This window comes from Dicentrarchus labrax, unplaced genomic scaffold, assembly GCF_905237075.1.
Source record: "Dicentrarchus labrax unplaced genomic scaffold, dlabrax2021, whole genome shotgun sequence".
NCBI lineage: Eukaryota > Metazoa > Chordata > Actinopteri > Moronidae > Dicentrarchus > Dicentrarchus labrax.
Window position 1 is genome coordinate 11,215,870 of NW_026136717.1, and position 22,675 is coordinate 11,238,544.

The 22,675-nt window shown below is 40.5% G+C and overlaps 3 protein-coding genes across 4 annotated transcripts; 1 reads left to right on the forward strand and 2 right to left on the reverse strand.

Moving 5' to 3' along the window:
- Nucleotides 1–443: 443 nt before the first annotated feature.
- LOC127379265 (butyrophilin-like protein 3) lies at nt 444–8,204 on the forward strand. Its single transcript, XM_051428651.1, is given in 12 exon segments — nt 444–650; nt 823–885; nt 1,518–1,886; nt 1,983–2,264; nt 2,356–2,466; nt 2,732–2,758; nt 3,136–3,168; nt 3,419–3,439; nt 3,570–3,605; nt 3,697–3,767; nt 3,769–3,945; nt 3,947–8,204. Coding segments are annotated over 12 exon segments (1,530 nt in total). The 5' UTR covers nt 444–646; the 3' UTR covers nt 4,283–8,204.
- LOC127379263 (uncharacterized) lies at nt 8,191–16,556 on the reverse strand. 2 transcript variants are annotated; one of them, XM_051428649.1, is made up of 8 exons: nt 16,262–16,556; nt 14,503–14,612; nt 14,169–14,253; nt 13,879–14,074; nt 12,078–13,141; nt 11,135–11,925; nt 9,650–9,847; nt 8,191–9,543 (listed from the first exon to the last, which is right to left on the reverse strand). In XM_051428649.1, exons 1-8 carry the CDS (start codon nt 16,402–16,404, stop codon nt 9,299–9,301), a joined length of 2,832 nt encoding a protein of 943 aa, XP_051284609.1. In that variant the 5' UTR covers nt 16,405–16,556; the 3' UTR covers nt 8,191–9,298. The 2 variants fall into 2 exon arrangements, with proteins under 2 accessions (XP_051284609.1, XP_051284610.1); XM_051428650.1 differs by lacking the exon at nt 16,262–16,556 and adding an exon at nt 15,397–16,199.
- Nucleotides 16,557–18,160: 1,604 nt separating this feature from the next.
- cntf (ciliary neurotrophic factor) lies at nt 18,161–21,909 on the reverse strand. Its single transcript, XM_051429540.1, has 3 exons — nt 21,525–21,909; nt 20,732–21,046; nt 18,161–19,303 (listed from the first exon to the last, which is right to left on the reverse strand). The coding sequence occupies exons 1-3, from the start codon at nt 21,654–21,656 to the stop codon at nt 19,163–19,165; spliced, it is 588 nt and encodes a 195-aa protein (XP_051285500.1). The 5' UTR covers nt 21,657–21,909; the 3' UTR covers nt 18,161–19,162.
- Between the last annotated feature and the right edge of the window lie 766 nt (nt 21,910–22,675).

Below are 22,675 nucleotides of genomic sequence, written 5' to 3' on the forward strand. Positions count from 1 at the left end.
ACAACATAATACGATACAATGACGAAAGAAATCTAAAAAAATAATAAAAATAACCCCTCTTTATTATCATTATTGTGGTTTCAGTTTTGATAATTCCCTAAATTAGTTATTATCCTCTTATTATACTATGGTGGATCTATTTATATTCGACTCATATTTACTCAAATGATTAGTTATTTCATTATCTCATATTTATTCATGTAATATTGAACTCTTTGGTACTCCATACTCCGGGATTTTAACATATGGATCCAAGGGATATAATATCTTACTGCACCGGCGTGATGACATAGGGGGTTCTTCATAAATGTAAAGTTAATTTTTTTTAAAAAATATATATATATATATCCTCAAACAAACACGTGGAAGAAGGGACAGTCCAGGTCTCTACAATCTGCTTCTAGATTCAAATTTCCCAGAATGTGCCCGCGCCAGTGTCCTCGTTCTGACGTCCTTTCAAAAGTGAAAGTGAATCTTTTAGCTGGCGACGACCTTTCCCGAACGTGGCTTTGAACAAAATACGATTAAAAAAAGCCAAAGCTGACTTCAAATCTACACCGAAATGTGAATTACCTCCTAATTTATGTCCTTACGCACTATAACCTGGAGCTGATTAAAGGATATTTCGACCTGGAGTTACACCACGATGGGTATGTAGTTTTGAATTCGCTGGATTTATGAATCACGACACGTTTTCATTTACGCTTTCGTTCTGTTGTTCAAAGAGCTGCTGATTTACGATCTGGATAGCGATTGTGTGTGCTAACGTTACAGCTGGTTAAACGCAAATAGCCTTAGGTCATAATTTGTATTCTGTCACAGGTTCGCTGATCATGAAGACATGTTTTGTGTTTGCTCTGGTTTCATCGTGTGGAGCCGCCCCTGGTACGTCCCTGTTTTCTTTACATCTCATCACCTGTTCTGATTTTCCTTATGCTGGTATTTCACCATGTATTACTCACCATTCTTCCCCTTTTTATGTATCTGACCACTGTTTATTCAGATGTATTGACTTTTTATTGTTCATAAACCTGTAGACATGTTCCGCTTATCTTTAAACTTAACCAGCCTTATATGTGGAACAGATTTGTGTCCTCTTTGAAAGAAACATGGCAAGTCTAATTCAGTTCAAGTCACATTTTATTATATAATTTATATATATACATATACATACATACATACACACACTACTCACAAAAAGTTAGGGATATTCGGCTTTCGGATGAAATTTCAGAATGTACATAAAATGCACTATAACCTTTCCAGGTGATCTTAATTTGACCTTCTACTTAAATGCCCTACTTTCATGATATAATATCACTGTAGCATCAACTTTTTACATTTTCCATAAATTTCACCCGAAAGTGGAATATCCCTAACTTTTTGTGAGTAGTGTAAATATATCCCAAGGAAAGCTGCCTCTGTCCAGATAAGGACAAACCCTTTATCCCAAGCCAGATGTTACTATAAAAGTAATAAATAATATACTAACAATATTCATGTTGTCCGTTTCACAGTTTCAGATAACCTGGTGGTCTTGGTCAAGTCTACTGTCTCAGTGCACTTCGGCAACGATACCATGTTACCATGCTGGCTCAATCCTCCACAAAATGCGGAGGGCCTGGAGGTACGTTGGTACCGCAATGGTAACTTCGACAGCCCGATCATGCTTTACCGGGCGAAGAAGTTCCAGAATGTATCCCAGGAGTCTTCATACAGGGGCCGGATCTCGTTTGGCTTAAAGGACTCAGCATCTGGTGGTCTGAAGGAAGGTGATGTGAGCCTGAAGCTGGAAAATGCCAGACTTCAGGATGTGGGAGATTACAGTTGTTACGTGAGCAGTGATCAGGGTTATGACAGTGCGACCATCAGTCTCAGTGTGACAAGTGAGTGAAAGAAAAGCCCACAAATCTAAAGGTCTAAAAATTCTCGTCACCTTTACATCAGATGCTTCATCTTCTGTTATTGTCTCTCTTTGGTAGATACGGGAACCCCCCCTCTTCTGTCAGTAGTGTGGCTAGAAGATAACATGGTGAATGTGAGCTGTGAGTCTGGAGGATGGTATCCAGAACCTAGTCTGCGCTGGATGGATCAAAAGCAGGATCTCAGCGCGAAAAAAAGCAACGACTCTTCTGGTTTCATGTCAGTCCACAGCTGGCTTCTCGTCTCCAGGCCCTCAGAGGTTTCCTGCTCAGTAGGTACCTCTGATAAAGACACAAAGGAGGCCAAAGTACGCCTGGAAAACATTTCCACACCTGGGAAGGGTAAAGAGAATTATTTGAACAGTTGAATTTACTTTATTATTTCACTTAGAACGACACACAAAAATACAAACTTTCTTGCTTTTTTATTTAGAGTCTGGATCCTCAGCAGGTGGATGGGTGGCCTTCGCTCTACTCCTCATAGCCGTGTTAGCTGGACTTGGAATGTTTTTCTTCAAAAACAAACATAAATATCCGATTTTCGGTACGTTTGTTATCTGTTTGTTTTTTTAACTTAAATAAATGAATAAAATCCTAAAATGTGATGACAGACACAGATGACCACAATGTATCCTAAATTCTAAATACTTCCAATAGTGTACAAGCACTGACAGCTTTATTAGATGGCATACAATGATATACAATTATGCAATACTGATAAAATATCAAATTAAAACCCAGCGTCCATGGTGATTTAAATATGAGCACTGACTGAAATCAAATCCTGATAATGTTCTTTTATGTTTCAGGTAAATCAGGATGTGACCAAGTTGATGGTAAGAAGGACCACAGAGTCACATTAGACATTAATTTATTACTCTTACTTATATTTCAGAGAAAGTTCATGATATTTGTATAAAATTGGTGCTCCAGCTATTTAATATTAGATTTTAGTATTGAAAACTTCTGTGAAGGACTTGTGAGAGACAAATTAAAAAAAGCACCTGAGTCAAGTTCAGTGGCATTTTTTTTCCTTTACCGTTACCAAAAACAAGAGTAAATTACAAAAACATAAACTTAAGTAACAACATTCATGTTAATGGTTTGACAGTTACAGATAGCCTTATGGTTTTGGTCAGGTCCACTGTGCACTGCGGCCACACAACCACATTACCATGAAATCCAATCCTTACAATGTTCATTTATGTTTCAGGGAGGAAAGACAAAGAAGATGACCAAACTGATGGTAAGAGTAACATTAAACACACAATTTAATACTCTTACACAACAAGTTCATTATATGTGTATGAAGGACTTGCAAGAGGCATGTTTTAAAAACACACCTAGGAATCAAGCTCCAAAATCACTACATTTCCCAAAATGCATAGTACATCTCATGATAAGGACATTTAACTTAATGTGTAAAATCCATGGAGTGCCCCCACAAAATAACAGAACCCATAAACTAAAACTATTTTTGTATTGGTTTCCCCCAGAGAGGCAGAAGCTTTTACAAGGTAAGAAGTGACTCTATTGCTGTTCTATAAGTCAAACTGTGACACATAAATGTATTGAATCATAATACAAAACAGATAATTGTATTGGTATTGAATCTGTTTTTACTTTTTCTCACTTTACTTTTTACAGGAGGGACCCAGCTAACAGCATTTAGCAAGTATTATGGTAATCACTTAGGAATTGATTGTAAATTACAATTTACATATGCATTTCTTTTTTCTGATTTAATCCTAATTTTGTTTTCAATTTTCAACAGAAAATGTTACCCTTGACCAGACAGTACATGAGTATCTCAAGATCAAGGATTGTAGACTGAGAGACGTCCCGGTTTAAGGATTTTCCTGATGGACAAGAGGTTACCTGTCTCACAGCGATCAAAGGAAGATGTGGCTTCTCTTCTGGACAACACTACTGGGAGGTATCTTTGGGGCATATCAGTATAGGCCCCAAAGTGTCTTGGTGGCTTGGAGTTACGAGTGCGAGAGTCATCCCTGAGAGGTCAGATTTTGATTCCGACTGCCTCTGATGGTTTCTGGTTCCTGTCCTCGTCCCCTGACAGCGCAGAACGCTTTCAGTTTAGCACACAACCAAAAGTTTTACTGCCTGTCTCTTCAAGACCGCAGAAGGTTGGCGTGTTTTTAGATTATGACAGAGGAGAGCTTTCCTTTTATAATGTGGAACAGGAGAGGCTCATTGGATCTTTAACAGCTCAGTTCACAGGTGAAGTTTTCCCACTTTTCAATCCTGGTAAAAATGACAAAGCACCTATGGAGATATTACACAAGCCAGAACAGGGTCCGTCTACTGACATGGGGAACTCTGCAGAATCAGCTGCACCATAGACTGAATCTGAACAGAATCAGTAAAAAGTGCTAGTTTTAACACTACTTCTACTTTGTTGAAAGGGAAAAGGAGGAGAATACAAAAACCTAATTGAACCTTTATCGTCTTTACAATTGAGACTAAACCTAAAATACTATTTTACTCGAACCAATTAGTTGTAAAAATGGAGGTGATTGCATTGTCAGATTGAAGATGATGTCAGGCGGTTACACGTGGCGCTGTCTGCCTACATTGACAACACACACTACAATACATCATCATCTCCATAGTTTAATAGAAAGGCCAGTGTATGTATTCGGTACCGCCCAACATTTGTGAATAAATTAGTTGAAGCTAAAATGCTCAAACTCTGACACAATTTGACACAGTACAGACAAAATAACAGAAAGATGTCACTGTAATAAGCATGGGGGGAATTGGATTTTATATAGCCCTATGCTTGCAAGTGAATAACAATTTGTTGTGCTTTTCCCACAAATTTCCCACATTAACTTCTCTAGGCTCAAATATGATAAATAATAATAAAAAAAAGAGCAGTTGAATTCAGCAGTGACCTAAAAACCCAATAGCTAAAGATGAGTGAGTCTAAAATGAGGGCTAAAACAGAACTTAAAACAATGTTTTTTCACCAAGAGGGGTTCAGACAGAGGGATTCTTCCGCTGTTCTCCGCTGTCTGCCTGGTGCAGTCGTCTGCTTCCTTACCTGCTGTTGTTCCTGCTGCTTCTCCTCTGCGTCGTCTCCCTCTTGTTGTGTCTGCTCTTTTCTGTGTTTTTACCTGCTTCGTCCCGCCCCTTAGCTGCCTGTTGGTTCATTACGGGTCAGCGCTCCTGTCTGATTGGTTGGTTTCATTGTGTATTAAAATTCACAGCTGAGGCGCATCCTGTCTCTCTCTCTCTCTCTCTCTCTCTCCCTCTCTCTCTCTCTCCCCCCTCTTCCCTGTCTGGTATAAAAAGCCCTAAAATAATAAAAATCATGTCTGACCAGATGCAAGTTAATAATGATAATCAGTCCAGCAAATTTCAGGCAGGAAGTCGAACCAAAAACATAAAAACTCAACCGTTTTCAACTTAAAAGCAGGTATTAAAATGATTATTTCAATGATAAAGCTAACATAAAAACCAACACACTATATAAACATACAATACATATATACAGTATGTAATACAAATACATATAAAACATGAACTAAATGAGTAAAAATGTTTTAAACATCAAAAGTTACCAACACTACTTCTGCCCTGTGACGGTAAATCTTAAATATGACTTTTGTAACGATCATAATGATGTTTTTTGTTGAAGCTGTAAGATGTGACAGTTTAAATGGATTGACATTTTGTAGTTTGTAGTTTGTAGTTTATGGTATTGTTAAGTATATAGTTTGACCAAGGGCCACTGCTAGATATTTTGGTGCCCTAAGCATAATTGCTTATATATATAATTACATACATGCTTTTGTATATACACTGTAAATATGCATTGACATGTACATTTATTTCATTCATTCACTAATTAGAATGTTGTATATCCTATGTGCAGTGTGTTATTACTCTTTTCAAAAGTAATATTACGGTACATATTAATCCCTGACAAAAGTAAGTAGTTACATTACTAGTTATATTACTTTTCCCACAAAATTGATAATTGGGTGCTAACAAAATGAATATTGTAAGAATTTTTTTTGGGTGGTAACTGTAATATTATTACTGAAATTGAAAAAGTAATTAGTTACACTAATAGATGCTGGGGATAGTCATATTATTACTGTAATATTATTACTAGTAATGGGTTACTGCCCAACATTCTAATTTATTGTTCTCAAATATTGCCTTTGAAATGTTTTAATTTATATTGCTCATCATGTGTGGTTATTTTGGTGATTCATAGCTAGTCTCATGCCTTTTGGTCCTATAACTTTTAAATATCACAGAGGTACTCATTTAGATTCCAAAGGGTTTAAGAGTAAAAGATTTTGTGCATTTTTTTAATCATTTATAAGGGAACACCCTCTTTTCTTAACTGGCTTTGTAGGCTCTATTGTGTGAAATGTAGAATTGATTCTCCTGTGTTTTGAGCCTATTATAATTATCTGAAGTATGTTCCTTAATTTTTATTTTTTTGAAAAAACAGACTTTGTGCTATTACATATTTCCAGCTGCCATGGTAACTATAGTCACTAAGTTCCCTAGTCATAGGTTTTATTGTCTTCTCTCCACTTTCTCCATATAGCTAAGAGGTTTTCAAAATGGGAGGCGGATCCTCCCCAGAGGGTCTCCCAACAGTTTCAGTGGAGGGTCAGTGTAGTGAAGACACTGGGATGTTACTGTATATGGCGTTAGTTCAGGGGCTATCACTGAGTTCACACCGGGGTGCCGGCCAGAACACCAACTTAAGGCTAAGTAATGCTCAGAGGTCCACAATGAAGAAGCAGGTGACGGATAGTGCAGGTGGTTTAATATCCTCTTGCTGGCAATGAGGTCATGTGGTTTTTCTATAGCAAAGGAACAATAACAAATATACACAAATGAATAAGAATAAAGCTCTTAATCACTAATAAACATACTAAAGGAGTACTGAAATTACTACATCCCCAAAATAACAGTCCTGAAACACTCTTCACCTAACTTACTAGCATATTAACACACATATAAACAACATCACATGGTAATATTTAAGTAACACTCACTGTAAGCATTACACTAGCGAGTCGGAGCGATAACAATAACGTAACATGTGACGTGACGTACACTTGATCAGAGGCAGGTGAGCTAAATGCTACAACTAGCTTAAACAGTGACCACATGGCAAGTCTGACAGCTACACATCAGAACAACAAATAAACTATAGCTGCAGCAACGTAAACACAGTACATCAACAATATATCCGGACATACTCACTTTCCATCCACGCGCAGACCACTTGCCGTGGCGTTAATTGTTAATTGAACCGTGAATCCCTCACTCTGCCGTCTCACCGGAGCACACACCTCTCTGACCAAGTACCGTCAGTTACGCTATATAACCAGCAGGGGGAGGGGGGGGGCGCTCTTATATGAGCTGACCAACACTACATCTATGAAATCACACACTAAACATAATATGTCCCAACTTTGGGGCCTTTTCTACAGTCAGTGAAGGGAAGTGAAACAATCTAAATTATGTAGGAAATCACATATCCTATACTTATGTTAATTGGTTAAAGAGATAGTTCAGAGATACAGTAATATTGAGGAATTTTACAGTTTTCCCTACTTTCCAAGAGACAGAACCTAATAAATTCCTTAAGTTAGACCTTTTGTTATTTTTAAAAAATATATTTGGGGTAGTCTGAAGTTATGTCAAACAACAATAATATAATAATATAATATACGTACCTCCTATATATATATATATATATATTTAACTAGAGGCTATCTAGGCTCAATTATTGAGTGTCTATGGGATCAAATAACATAATCATGATCCCATAGGCATGCAGGAATTACTAGTAATAGGTAAGTTAGTAAACTAACTTTACAAGCGTTGTCTGAGCGGAGGCCCACAGTCTCAGACTTTGAACTCCAGGTATGTCTCACTGAATTGCCTAGGTGTGAAATAACTGACAACTACTGCAGCAAACTATTTAGAAACTGACTTACAAAAGGGATTATTATGACTTACAAATTACTACCACTAATACACTTGTGCATGTGTTTTGTGTGCAAATGCATATATATTCAATATACCTAACATGGACTAAGGCAGCTAAACTTTGAAGCTGAGTTTATGGCCAGTATTCAAATTACAGTTCACCTTCGGTGTTGTTTTACATAATGTCATTTGTATTTTTTCTTCCTTTTATAATCTTGTTTCCAGTGAGCTCGATGTTTGAATGTATGATTCTTAAAATAAGATATTTGAATAAACTCAATATGGGATCCTGTATTTATTTGTTATTTCTATTTTGTTCGTGTCACTCTGCATCCACAATGTAAAACTCACTATACAACCCAGTTTAAGAAAACACAGCAAAATGTCATACACTTTAATAAGTACAGGTAGTATTTACAGTATATACACCATAACACAATACTAACTTTGTAATCACTACTGTATACTTTTCATAGATTAGGAAGTATTTACATTGTGAATAAGACCATAGGTAATTTTTTTTGTAATTCTGATACGCAATAAATTCAAGTAGGCGTGCCTTGATACATACTACTCTGACTATGATCATGGTATAAGGGATATGCAAGAACCACTTCACATTGACTGCATCATGGTCCAACACTTTGAAGAATACTCTTTAATACACTCATCAGTTGGGGGCCACGGGTTGGGGGTACAATGCCAGTCAATATCAAACACAAACTATACAAGTTCATACACGTCTCAGTCCTGAAGACATGCAGTCTATCTGTGGGGATTTTAAAGATTAGAACCATTGGTTTCTGCTCCCAAAGCTTTACACATTCATGTTTGGTCATCAGCCTTCAGTGGAAGCAAACACTAGACCAAGGATCATTTGCTGTAGCGTGTCCTGGTGGTCTAAAGTGCATACTGCAACCTCCTGGGTTGGTATCGCTTCAGGAACTTCACCTTCTCTCTCCTGTATCTCCTACCGCTCTCCACTGCCAACTATCTAATAAAGTAAAGATGATATGAAAGATAATCTCAAAGGAAAAAAAAGCATTCACTGTGTCTGAACCTTCACATTTTTCAGAAAGAGTACATCTTGTCCAACCGCTTAAAAATACATCTCATAACAGACACTGGGCATCCCGAACACTGAGCACGAATGATCCTTAAGTGGAGCATCTGTTTTCTTAGCTTAAGTCAGTTTTATTACACTACTCGCTTATGACCCGGGTGATGACACGGGGCTTGCACCTAACTTTCAGGTGCCGCAGCCATAAAAGGATAGAAAAAGGAGAAGCTGCACTCCACCATGACCCAGGCCTTTTTTCCCTCTTCATTATGATTGCTGGTGGTTTATACATTATGGTGTCTGTCCTCTGCCATGTCTGTGTTTTCCCCTAGCAGACCGAGGCAGCGCTTTCCCTCCTCCCCTGCTTCTTCAGCAGCTGGATGCGGTTGTGGACGTAAAACTTGATGGCCCTCCAGTCTCGCTGGTTGCTCACCAGCAGAGGGCAGAGTTCGAGGCAGCGTTCACAGTCCGCCTTTGCAGGGACACGCAGCTCCATGAGGTTTCTCTTTAGGTGAGTCTCCACTGCTACACGCTCTGCCTCTGACCAGGGACGCTTCAGCACACCGCGCTTCCCTGTGAGAACGAGGGTGAGGTGTAACGAAGTGTAAATGAACGGAAATAGAATGCATAAGATCTAATTTATATGGATGTGACTGAGGCTTGACTGGCAGATGGTTACCTGATTTGGGCGGAATACATCTCCTCTTATGAACATTGGCTATTGATGGGCTGACTGGAGAGGGAATGGGTGCTCTCCTCTTCCGTGGCGGTCGCCCTGGTCCTTTCTTCTTCACCATCACCTCAGCTTTAACTTCCTCCTTTTCTTCCTCTGGTTCTGAATCTTCTGAAAAGGAGTCAGCTGAGTTGCCAGACATTACTGTAGGACACATATAAAACTGAGGGTAGTCAACCCAAATCAAATGAGTAACATACAGCATAACATTTGACATGTAACAACAATAACAAGAAAACGTAAATACTGTTGCTTATTAAACATGTTGCTGACTAAATTGGTGCATACAAGCACAATGTGGATGTAAAAGGTTGCTATTTAACCTACAAAACCAACTCTGACACATTCATTATAACAAACTTGTGGAAAATTATCTAGAATTTTTCCTTAACATTAATCATTAAAGGGTGTCTTAGATTTGTAATAATCCAGCCATAAGTGTAAGGTATCATAAAGGAAGTGCAGGATACAAAATATACGTTATCCTGTCCTACAGTCACACACAAAAATGATGTGTGATATGAAGCTACAGCAAACACCTGGTTAGTTTAGCTTAGCGTAAAAACTGAAAACAGATTGCATGGCTCCACTTACCAGAACCTCTAAAACTCATTAATTAACACAGCATATCTTGTTTATTTAATCAGTACAAAACCCAAAGAGTAAAAAGGACACATTGTGGTTTTATGGTGGGTTATGTGCCAGACTATTTCGAAGCCTGGCACAGTGACTTCCTGCAGTCTTTTGTGGTTACCTGGCAACCTCATGATGACAACCAGACTCTAGGAAACCCCTGCAGAAATGTTCTGGCACTGAACCCCACATAAAGCATTTAAGGATCAGTTCTCCAAAATCAAACCAAAAATTCCAAAAAAACATTTTCACATACACAAGAAAGTCCTGTTTCTACATACCCCTGGAGTCCAGCAATGCAGATAATTCTGGATTATTTTTAACAAGTTTGCAGAAACAATCGATAACAATGTCTCTTTAAAGAAAAAAAAAATCCCTGGTAAATGGGCATAATCCACACACATTGCTGCGAACATTTTACTATTTCCTACCTTAAATAAAGCTGTTTTCAATTAGACTTGTACATTATTGAATCAAATTCTATTTGACATTTTGTTGGCTTTTTGTATTTTCCCCCTTTAAAGTAATTTTAAAGGCTGACATTCCTCCTACAGTCCAATACATACTAATAGTTACACCTTTAAAATAATGTTTTCTTTCCCCATTAAAATGAAAACAATAGAGTATGTTGGTGTTTTGCATTATTCAAAACAGATGCTGGGAGTTGAACCTTGAAAAGGTTCTTTGAACCAGAACCTGCACTGGGTTGAACAATGCATGCATGAAATACCTGCTGATAGGCCCAAATGGCTTCCTCCTTTTCTCCTGAAAAAAAAAATGCATGATGTAACTTCTTACCATCCAACTCGAGGCAGATGTGCTGCAAGCTCATCCCTCGGAAAAGCACGCCCTCTTTCTCTCCATAAAGAACAACACGACCCACACGACCCATCAGTGCTGGATCCCGTAGGATTGCGGAACAGTTTTGGGTCACATGGTACTCTCGTTCCAGGAAGTCCTCCAGCCGTTTGGTAGCACTACCCTGGCCCTCACCCTCCTCTAATAGTAGCAGTTGAGTGAGTATTGCTACCTGCCGCCGCACACGTGTCGCTGTCAGTGCTCCGGGGTTCTTGGCCCCACTGGCTCGTGCCAGATTTCTCAGAAGGTCCGTGCCGCGCAGCGGGGTAGCAGGAGAGTGGTAGGGCCGGGAGAAGACATAGGGACTCTCTGGGTCTACACCCACATTGGGGCTGGTTTGAAGGAGTAGGTCCAGGCAGGACTCACAGTGTGGCGGAAAAATAAGCGGCTGGATGCGACCACGCTTGCCCAAAACACCAGCCCGCGGGAGGTGAGAGAGGACCTGGCGCTCAAAGGGTGACAGGAGGGCTTCCATGCCGGAGGGGGGGCTGCTGCTAGAGCTGGCCTGGGGAGTGATACGGTTGCGGTAGTCCTGGAGAGTGAGCTTGGCCACCTCACATTCCCGGTGGCGGTTGTAGAGGATAAGCAGGGAGAGGCTGGAATGGCAGAGCAGGCGCCAGGCCTCGGCAGAGTGAGGAGAACGGGTTAAAGCAAGGAAAGAGGAGTGCTGCTGACAGCGGAGGTAGACGACCAAACAGGAAAGGGACGAGAGCAGTGGAGACATGTGATGTCTGTGTGTGTTGGAAACATAAGAGAGAGAGGAAAATATGCTTTTAAAGTAGCAGTTTAAATCACAAAGCACCAACAAAAACTCAAAACATCAAAAATAAATGTTTAATTGGTTTCAGAGACAATGGTAAAAAAAGAAATAATCCAACCATACCTTACAATCTCTCCATTCTTTTCCTCTGGTGCATCATCTTCTCCTTCTGCACTTAGCTCCAGATCTTCGTCTGGATCAACGTCTGGCTCTGGAGTAGGAGGTGGAACCAGCTCTTCTTGACTTCTCGAGCTCTCCACCTCCACTTTTTGCTGCTCTTCATGCTTTTCTTTCTTCATCCTCCGACCCCTTCTGGGTGTAGACGGGGGAGGCGGTGACGGACTCTTTACCCGTGACACCATTGGGGGTGCAGGGCGTTTTGTGGTGGGCAGCGGTAAGCTGGGACCTTTCTTGGTGGCCGCGGGCTGAGCTGAAGAAGGCGGCGAAAGCGAGAGGGAGAACGATACGCCGCCTGTGCTCGAGCGTGTAGCCGGTGATTCCTTTTCCCTAGAGAAGAGAGACGGTGGAGCAGGGTTGGAGGCCGAGGACTGAGGGACAGCAAAGGAATGAGTTGTTGCGGAGGTGGAGGACGATGAGGGGTTAGGGTGTGCGGCGCTGCCATTTGAAGAGCTGTGCATGTGTGCCAGCTCCATGGCTGTTCTGACCTCTGGCTGGTTGGCGTGGTGCTTTTCCAGGTGGCGTGCCAGAGAGCGATAGTGGCGTCCGCAGTACGGGCAGTGCTGCCGCCGGCTCACTGTGGCACTGCTGGAGCTGGCAATGTTTATATTAATGTTGTTGTTGATGTTGGTGGTCGGGGGTGCCAGGGTGCCAACCGGGGTCTGGGACTGGGATCTGGCTGGGGGTGTGACAGGTGCTGGGCGGGAAAAGGATGAGCAGGGGCGCCCGGGTCCTCTGGAGGATGGGGGCGTGGTTTTCTTCTTTGAATTAACCACCGCGGGCAGCTTGCGCTTCTTGCGGCGGCGGAGCATTCGTCCCCTTATCTCCTCCATTTCCTCTTCTTCATCGTCGTCGTCATCGTCATCGTCTTCCTCCTCTTCGTCCTCCTCACGGTCTGAGTCACTGGGCTCAGAGTGGGTGAGAGGGGAAGATGAGGGTGATAATGACCAGGAGGGGGTAAGGTAATCAGAAACAGAGAGGGACAGTGGGTGGGGGCCGGCCTCTTCTTCCTGGTTAGACAGATTTCAAATTAAAACAAACCGTGTTAGCTCAACTTGTAGCTATATTAACAGGATCTACATCCTTATCACATTTAAAGTTTAAGTAGGCATTTCCAGTTTGTCTGGTACTGTCAACACATCGCATGAAAAAAAACAACAATGTCTTTTGCCATCACTTCTGACTCTGCTGTGACCCATTCACAAATCACAAATACATGGCTTAAGGGTTTAGATGCCAACCATGGATTGCAATGTCCATGGTTAAAGCCTGGCCAGGGATATTTGCTGCATTTCTCTCTGTCATCTCCAAACTGTTATTATCCAATAAAAGGCATAAAATGTCCCTACAAATAACAAAAACAAAAAACAAATTCCAAGCCTCAAGCAGTGGATGGACATTGTTAAATCTTTGTAGTGGAAAGGATGACTTTGTGCCTGAGCTCTTGAGGAGCAAACTTCTTTAGAAAATGGGAGAAACTGTATTCGTCTAAATCTATCTATCTACAGTGGAAGAGGATGCTACCTTCCTGTGATTTCCTATGGACAATAATGGACAATTGACATAAAACGTAAGTAAAGTTTAAAAAAAATAAAAAATATTCAGCTGTAATTTTGGTTATACACAGGACGGTGTATGTGGGATTGACTCAACATAAACTACACTACCCATGATCATTTTTTGGAACATTATCCTTTAAGCATTCCTTGTCCACTTTATCCAAGTTACGGTTAAGTTAGTAGCTCACCATTGCATTCTCGCCCCAGTCCGTGAGGCTGTAGTCCACTGTGATCTCCTCCCCTTTGGCGATGTCTCGGATTGCTATGACAACCAACCGCACCTGGGTCCCACAGTGGACTTCTCGAATCCGGCAGTTTGGTGGCGGATGGAAGAGCACAGGTCCCCGGACACCGCTCGCTCCCTCCTCCCCCAACTCTGGCACACTGGATAACATAAAGCCACATTAGTAATATGGATCCCCAAGCCTAAAAAAAAAAAGCATCACAGCACAGTTAACACGACGAGGGTCTTCCTTACCAGAGCTGAGTGGGATCGGGCAGGTAGTAGGGACTGCCAGGTGGAGGGAGGCGGTCTTCTGCACCCTCTGGATACTGGCTATCACCTGGGACAGAGTGGACTGTTTAAATCTAGCACATCTTAACTGTTTTATCACCAACCACAGGCCTTATGTTTGAAAGATGGAAGGTGTCCCTCTTTACTACAATACACTGCTAATTACAACATGGTACACTTGTTTTCCATAAGCACCAGAGTGGATAAAAACACAGACAGCAGGTGGCAAAATGTGTGTGTGTGTGTGTGTGTGTGTGTGTGTGTGTGTGTGTGTGTGTGTGTGTGTGTATATATATACCAGGGCTGTAGCTGTGTTCTGACATGCTCTCCTCCTCCTCATCTTCTGTTACATACGCTCGGTCACACACCTTCACAGGTGTCCCCTTCCTTTTTCTCCCACACACGCGGCTGTAAAAACAAAACCAAAGCTCCATTTAGCATAATGAAACATCCAGACAAAGCACTGCTCGAGACTGTCCTCCTGTAAATAATCGAGTGGAGGGCAGCCGAAATAAGCAGAGCACGCGATACATGTGGCAGAGTGGTACTCGAATCAGTTAACGTAACATTTCTTTAAGGTGGGCGTCTCGTCCACAACAACAATACGTTTTTGAACTGCTGAAGTAGTGACGGTGGCAGCTGTGGTGGCGGCGGTGTATTTGTTCTTCCACTTAAGGTTTTCTTTGATTTTAAAAGCACTCAAAACAAGGAAATTTGGATTTCTGTACAACCTACATATATTGCTAATTTAATGCGTTTAAATACATAAAAGATGACAAGGGAGCTGCACACTGACTATATTTAAGCTTTGGATTTTGAGTGTTCATTTCATTACTCATCTATTACATGTTACAATTAATCTATCCATTGTTTAGTCTACAAAATGTGTGAAAAATACCCGGCTAAAGGACACATCTTTGAATTGCATATGTTGCCAAATCAACAATCTAGAAACACAAAGATATGACATCTACAAAGCTGAAAATCTTCTGTATTTTTAACTAGATATGTGTTTTTCATTAAAATGGAGACTGCACAGAGGTGTTAGCTCATCACAGCCCATTCAAAATGCATTTAATTGACATGATAATGATGGCAGCCTGACCGCCAGCCTTGGCTTTTTCCTGCCATAACTTAAATATTTTAAGTGCCACAGGTTCCGCAGCCCTTTCCACAAGTTCACCTGACGTACCTGCTGTAAATCTGATGTAGTGACCAAGGAGAATGATCAAAGAACAGTGATCTACTTGTAAACAGGAAGCTAGTGAGGAAGCAAAGATTTCAGCTATCTGGGGTCACCATTAAAAATTCTTAATCCAAATATTGGAAATGGCCCCACCCCTTTATCCAATCACGTCAGACTGTACGTTATAAATGCATTTCCAGAGGACTGACAAGCACAACAAAGCGTCCCCAGATCACTGAGCGTGCTGACAGTCAACTGTTTTTCGCATGCATTTTGTTCATGGTCAGCAACTTTGTTTACTCAAAGCCAAACAAGCCACGAGTCATGATCTGCACCAGCTGAGCAGTCCAAGCCAGTGTTCAGAGCATAATAACACTCGCACAGATGATTTGTTGAATATTATGCTCCGGGATCTGCCGTCTAAGAAATCTATCATGACAGGGATTATCGACAAGAGAGCAGATTACTCGCCAGCTAGTTACATAGCTGGTGATTCCTGCTGGGTGCAATGCTAACATCAATGCTAAACCACGGCTAGCCTTGTTAGCTTCCAGCAGCTAACGTTGAGACTTATGTCCCGTCAAAACATTAAAAAAATAAAAGGCTGGCCGATTAAATGCGAGCCGAGGCGGGCAGGGGAGGACGCAGCCTCAAAGGGCACACCAGCTGCAGGCAGAAAACAAACGGAAATCACTTTCCCCGCTCGGTTTTTCTGCAAAATAACGCTGAAATCACGCACGCGAATAAAGGCTCCTAACGTCAACTAAACAAACGTGCACGCTCGCGGCGCGTGCGTCTCGGGCTCTTGCGTTTTGCTCACAAATCCCCGGTGAAAACAACCCCGCGCGGCCACAAACCGGAGCTCACTCACCCCCTTGGCGGCGGCGGTTTGCTCCCATCCCCGTCGCTGTCGAGGGTCGGTGGTTCCCGGTAGTCAAAAGGCGACCGTACAGTCTCCGCCATTAGGACTCCCTTCCCTACCTCTCGCGCTCCGGTAGATTGCACACCGCGCATGTGCACAACATCCTTTGGGGTTCTAACTGGTAAAATGGGGTGCACTCACCTCTGAGGGAAACGACGGACCTACAACCTCAAGATTAAAGCGGACGCACTGATTGGAAATGCAGTATTGTTGCTGTACAATAAAGGGTGGAAGTGCGGTTAAATCATTGATATAAAGTAACGTGAGGCCTGTTGCGGTAAACCTCGATGTTCTTCTTTTTACCGCCGAACACACTAAACACATGGTTTTACCGGCTTGATTTTAAATACATTTTCCTAATTTTAGGAGAATTAATAAAGAACTGATGACTGAAGTCCCCCGCAAAAAATTTTATTTCTTCAAATAAAAGTCCTGTATTCTAAATCCTGCTTAAGTTGAAGTATAGAAGAATTCTCTTTCCAATATGGTGGAGCTAGTTTGAGCTGTTTTATATACAGATGGGTAGTTCAGTGTAATGCTTTCCGACCTTTAAGGATCAGACTTCCTTATTGAGTCACAGGATACATCTGACGGGTTGTGAGAGGAATTATTGGGGTTGGAAAGCAGAGAATCAGTATGACTTTGTATGACTGATCTGATTAGTTAACAGGGGAAATCACTCTGGTGGAACTCCTAATATCTAAACTGTGACAAGGGCCACAATTAAACACTGCTTTTCTGTAAAGGGTCACAAGCCATAAAGTTGGAAACCACTGGTTTAATCTTTAACAATGTGCTGTATTCTTTAATCTTATATGTTTAGCATGCAAAGGGTTCTGTCCTTCGGAAAAGTAATGTTAATTACAGGTCAAATAAATGTAGTGGAGTATTAAGTACAATGTTTCCCCCTGACATAGAGTAGAAATATAGCATAAAGTAAAGTAGGCCTATTAAGTTTTAAGTATTTCAGTACAGTTAGAAGTTACTTTTCACCACCATGTAAAACATGGTTAAATACAATGGATACTCATATGCTATATATGCTTATATATCTGTGATAGACACACACAACCCCTCCCAAATCCCACATATATGTGCTCATAAGAGAAGTCTAATAAGGAGTTAATTGAGTCTTACTTACCCCTAAGCAGAATCAGTATATGAGACAATATACATGTTGTTGTCAAAGAAGGACGTTATGGCAAACAAAAGCAGCTTCTGTAATTTACATGAAATATTTCCTTATTTGGTGTGAAAAATGTTTTATGGTCCTTTCTGTATTTCATCACCTTGTGACAAAGTAAGGGTTACGGCTTCATTACTTTACTACATATAGGGTTTCAATAAGTCAAAAGGAAAGAAAATTGATAAAGCTTTATTTGTGTATGTAATTATTTATAATTTTCTAAAAATGTCATAGGAGGTTTCCTGGAAATAAACTATTTAATTCTAATTATAGGGAAAAATCCTGGAAAGAACTGCTAAATTGAAACCTATGGAAATAGGTTGTGTAATATGTATTCCTCATTTATTATAGGAAACTATTCTTCATATGTTCATATGGCTATTTTGAGTGTTTGCTTGTAAACAAATGTCACGTTATGCTTACCTGCTGTGCATGCGATGCAAATCTTTAAATGGAATTACATTATTACGAGTGGACCAATTCAACCCTGTCTCTATAATATCTAACAAATTATATCGCTCTATCCAGGAAACATAAGAAATTATTAAGAAATTAGGGACATCTAAAATTAAGTGAAAAAAAATGTACTTTTACACACACACAAAGCACTGGGGTGTATAAAACAACGAGAAAGTAAAGCTAATGCCAGTAAACAACGCACGTGGGTTAACACTGGGTTTTAATCTGCAATGCATTTCCAGTTTTAATCACAGAGACAAAATGAAAGCATGTCATTAAGAAATTCACCATACCAGCAAGTCTGGAAGTCACAGCTCATTCACTCAGTGAGTCTATGCTGCGTCCGTTATTTAACACTACAGTGAAATCATTGTGATGCAGAGTGTTTGATACTTTTAGCTACAGGCAATACAATCCTACTGTAAAACTATCAGTCTAATACAGCGGCTCTCAAACAGTTTTACTTCCAAAGGTAGGCCGTGGCAAAAAATGTTTAAGAACCGCGTCTTCTAGTTCAAACTTGTGAACAGTGTAGCAGCACATTCAAGTATAACATCAGGAGAGAACTTGGTGACCAGAGCAGCAAACATGACACTTGATCATCACTGATTGTGCCAAACCATGAACAATACAAGCATTCAGTCTATACATGGAATTATTTAGATTACATATGTTAATAAGGTGGTACATTAAAAGCTAAGTGACCTATTTAAAAATAGCAAATGTCTACAGATTCAGCTGCACATCAGTCACAGTTTATCAGTCGTGTTTTTGGCTACATTCTAGCAGTTAGTAGATTTTGGAGTGTTATGAAGGTAAATCAACTTAAATAAAATAAATTATATACTGTATACAAAAACAAAAGACATTCTCAAACAGTCTAACTCTGCCACTTCAAACCAACCTTTATGCAGCTTAAAGTCTACACTCACTTCTTTGTTAAAGGAAAAAGCAACTGTGGCAAACTAGAGGTCATTTTAGCACTTGCTGTGGAAATACCACTGTCTGGCAAAAGCTGTCTACTGGGCTTTATTAAAGGAGCTTAGCTGTGTTTTTAGTTAAGCAGTACATTTTTAACCTCTAACGTTCACAGGATATATTCCACACCGCTTAATATCTAATTTGGAATACATAAGAGAGAGAAAGCTGGCTGTTAGTGTCGAGTGAGTTCATTCATAGATGTTGTTGGATTGAAACAAAGAACATCAGATCTCTTCTGTTCCTTCCCTCTCTTTGTGTAAGACATGGAGAGTCTGAGCAGCGTGGTCAGCCCAGTGGATTAGCTCCTGTAGCACTCGATAGGTCCACATTTTGAGCCCGAAAGCTCCCCCAGCACCATCGGTTTCCTACACAGAAGAGAGCGGGTTCACATCCACTGATGGAAGACTATAGTCACAATAAATAATACAGTACAAAAGAATAAGACAAGGTGTTTAGTGGATAGGGGGAGGCTAAAGTAAAACATTGTTTATGTTGTGGTCACACTTTTGCCAGTAACTGTCCAGTTTTATTGTACTACGTTGAAGGACTGAGAGATGGAGGACTGGCACTCTGCAATCGGGGGAAACCTTGGATGTTTAAAGCAAGAAGAGGAAGTGAAAGTTACGCAGGAAAACAACAAGTTCAGGGACTATTTGGCCGTTTCCAGATGAATAATCTTGCATATGGTTCCTAAATTGAAGTTTCACAAAAGTAAATAAAGTTAAACCTGTGATATTTTTTTAACCACTTGGGGGCAGCGGAAACAAGCTGTTAAATAGACTCACAAGCAAGTGTGAACCTATCGTGACGTCACCCACTGGTTTTTGAGTACCGTTTTTAAGTCTCTAGTTTGGCATCATGGTCGTTGCCATGAGAGTTGATCCACCTAAGGGGTGTCCTTAAAGTAAGGGGCATGCGTTTGTTAGCCGACGTTCTTGCCGCTGTTCATGTAAGCAGGTCGGAAAACCAAAACAATGAGCTGAAAGACGCTAAAAAAGCTCTGCAGACACCTTTCTCATTAAAGTTAGTCATTTCATAATTTTTTTGTATAAAAATATTACTTGGTGCAGCTTTAAACTCCAACTAAAGATTCATGATTTGAATCTTTGTTCCCAGAACTGAGTCATATTATTATTATTCATAAAATACAGGGTTTAGTCACACCCTTGCTGAAGCTTTTCTGTTTAATTATGTTATTAAGACATAATTGAGGGCTTGTAGTTTTTTTGTGGGACCCGTTAATGCTGAATATCTTAGATTTTATGCAGATGAGCTAATTCTTGCCATGGTATCATAATAAATGCATATAACTGACAAATGTAGGAGACAAATCTGAATTTCATGGAGACACATACAGGGTTCTTTGGCCACCTATATGATGGCATTATAGGGGCATTTAGTCATTTATTGCCCCTTTTTACCGGGAACTGTGCAATACTTTGTTTAGTAAGACTAAAAGTGGATATTTTCTGTTCACATAGGAAAAGTTAAAATTAGCCAGTTATTTGGGGAATGCCTAGGGGATAAAGAAAAATGTGCGTTATCAGGATAAACTTTAGGTTTGCAGATGTTTCTTTCTTTCTTTCTTTCTTCTGCTAGTCAGTGTAGACCTCATTTAAGAAATATATCAGTTTAGAGTATATAAAAGTACATTATGGTTTTATATATGTCAGACAATGTTCATGTTACTTTTATATATATATATTATTTTGTTAGATAAATACCAGTGTCTTGTGATTCCATGAGAGGATGGACCATACAAAAAGTATAACCCACTATGACAAATACTGTACCTCAGTATGATGCTGGTGGTCTGGGGTGACTTCCAGGGTCTTGTCCTCAGTCTCCGCCAGATCTTTGGTGCTGTGGAGCAGGTGCTCCAGCCGGAGTCGGACGTTCTTCCTCATGGCCTCGTAGTCGCCCTCCAGCTCACCCCATTCCTCCTCTTCCTTCGCGATGACACAGTGGATCAGCCCCAGGCACTGCCGCAGAGCCGAATGCAGCAACAGCACCTGCTCCTCCGTGCTAGGCTCCTCGGAGTCAAGGGACAGGGACAAGATGCGCCCGCCGTCTGGGGTGTGGTCAGACAAAAAGGTCTCCTTCTCTTTCTGAAAGGGCGAGGAAGAAGAGATTGTTTTTCACTTTATGCTGAGTACAAAGCAGACGGATATAAGGTGCTACTGGCCTTGCACTTGTGCCTTTAAATTTTATTTTAGATCAGTTACAATTTTAAGACTGAGTTACAATTATATTGATCAATTAAGATGTCTTTTAAAAGCAAGATGAAGCACAGAAGCATGACAGCAGGAAAAAAATCCAATACACTTTATCCATTAGGCACCCCAGGGGAAATGGAGGGGGGGGGTGTCTTTTAGTATGATTACAGTCCACAGCATTCCTTTCAAGTGCACACTGGTGAATATTAATGTAAATTAATTATATGTAGAAAGACCCATATATATAATTTGAACGCGACAGGTAGCTAGCTGCCTCAGTACCAAAACATGCTCGCATTAAAGCAAGCCACAAGTAACGGGAAGGGGAGTGTGTCACACCGCATAACGAGCCTGTAAACCGATAACTCACGTATAGCTGGAGCAGATGAGTACATTCGTGGTGCAGTAGCCGGGCAAGAGCCACCGCTCTCCCCGTCTGCGATGGGCCAGGCACCGGCGTGTCCAGCGCGGTTATCTGCTGCTGCTCCTCCTGCTCTGCCATTTGCACTCTAGCCCTGTTTATATAGGTGGGTTAGCAGCGAGCTGGGATGAACACCGAGCAGAGAAAACAAGCCCACCTACCCACCCCCAACCCCTAAATCCCTTTTACACGCGGACTATTTTTTTTTTTTTTATTGGATACTTCAGCGGTTTGAACGCGAGGCGGAGATCCGCACGGCGAGCGTCAATGGAGCGTGTTTGTGGTAGCTTTCATGTTGGCATGCACGCTGCGAGAGGGGATTTAATTGGTTCCGCAAGCCACAGGGGCGTTTTTAGGGGGACGCACAGGAGGGCCTTTTTTTTTCTCCCCTCAAAAAAAAAACAAAACGTCACCGGTGTTTGTATGTATTTTCTGACCAAAATTGTACAAATCCTGCAAAGCATTATCTTCACATAAAACCTGTAGAGGACAGAAATGGTTTTTGTATTGATGTGTAAAGATATTATAACCACGAGATTCACAACTGATTTCATTTCTACAAGGCATTGCTTGTTTGTTTTTTTAAATCAACATGTTTAACTTTAATCCATAAGAAAGCTGTCAATAGATTTTAAAGATGGAATCAAAAATATATAATTGAAAATGTACCATATAATTCATATAATTATATAAATATATAGAATTTAAGAATATATATATATATATATATATATATATATATATATATATATATATGTAGTCATTTTGATGTTATAATGATTTTTGATTAGGTGTATTTGTATTTATCTTGTTATTGTATATATATACATGCATATCTACACAGATAAAGGAGCTGGGCCAATACATCTGCCGATATGAGCCGATAGGCATCAGTGTATATGTGGGCAGATAACAGTTACAAGTACAGACATGTCAGAGATACAGTATGTTTGAGGTGTCTCTATTACATGGTTTGCCCAACAGAGAGCACTGGTGAGTTTATGATTCAGCTGTACAATATCCTGCTCAGTATGAATCACAGTAACAGTTAAAAAAAAAAAAAGTTTATAATTATTTTGTTTTATGTCAAAATATGGCTA

What these genes read in the sequence shown, in the direction of transcription:
- LOC127379263 (XM_051428649.1), bottom strand. Translation starts at nt 16,404, where the DNA reads ATGCGCGGTGTGCAATCTACCGGAGCGCGAGAGGTAGGGAAGGGAGTC. An exon ending in AGAACACAGCTACAGCCCTG is followed by an intron (nt 14,254 to 14,502) that starts GTATATATATAC and finishes ACTCTGTCCCAG; the next exon opens with GTGATAGCCAGTATCCAGAG. An exon ending in ATGTATTCCGCCCAAATCAG is followed by an intron (nt 9,544 to 9,649) that starts GTAACCATCTGC and finishes TCGTTCTCACAG; the next exon opens with GGAAGCGCGGTGTGCTGAAG.
- cntf (XM_051429540.1), bottom strand. Translation starts at nt 21,656, where the DNA reads ATGGCAGAGCAGGAGGAGCAGCAGCAGATAACCGCGCTGGACACGCCG. An exon ending in CTCATCTGCTCCAGCTATAC is followed by an intron (nt 21,047 to 21,524) that starts GTGAGTTATCGG and finishes TCGCCCTTTCAG; the next exon opens with AAAGAGAAGGAGACCTTTTT. An exon ending in ACCACCAGCATCATACTGAG is followed by an intron (nt 19,304 to 20,731) that starts GTACAGTATTTG and finishes TCTTCTGTGTAG; the next exon opens with GAAACCGATGGTGCTGGGGG.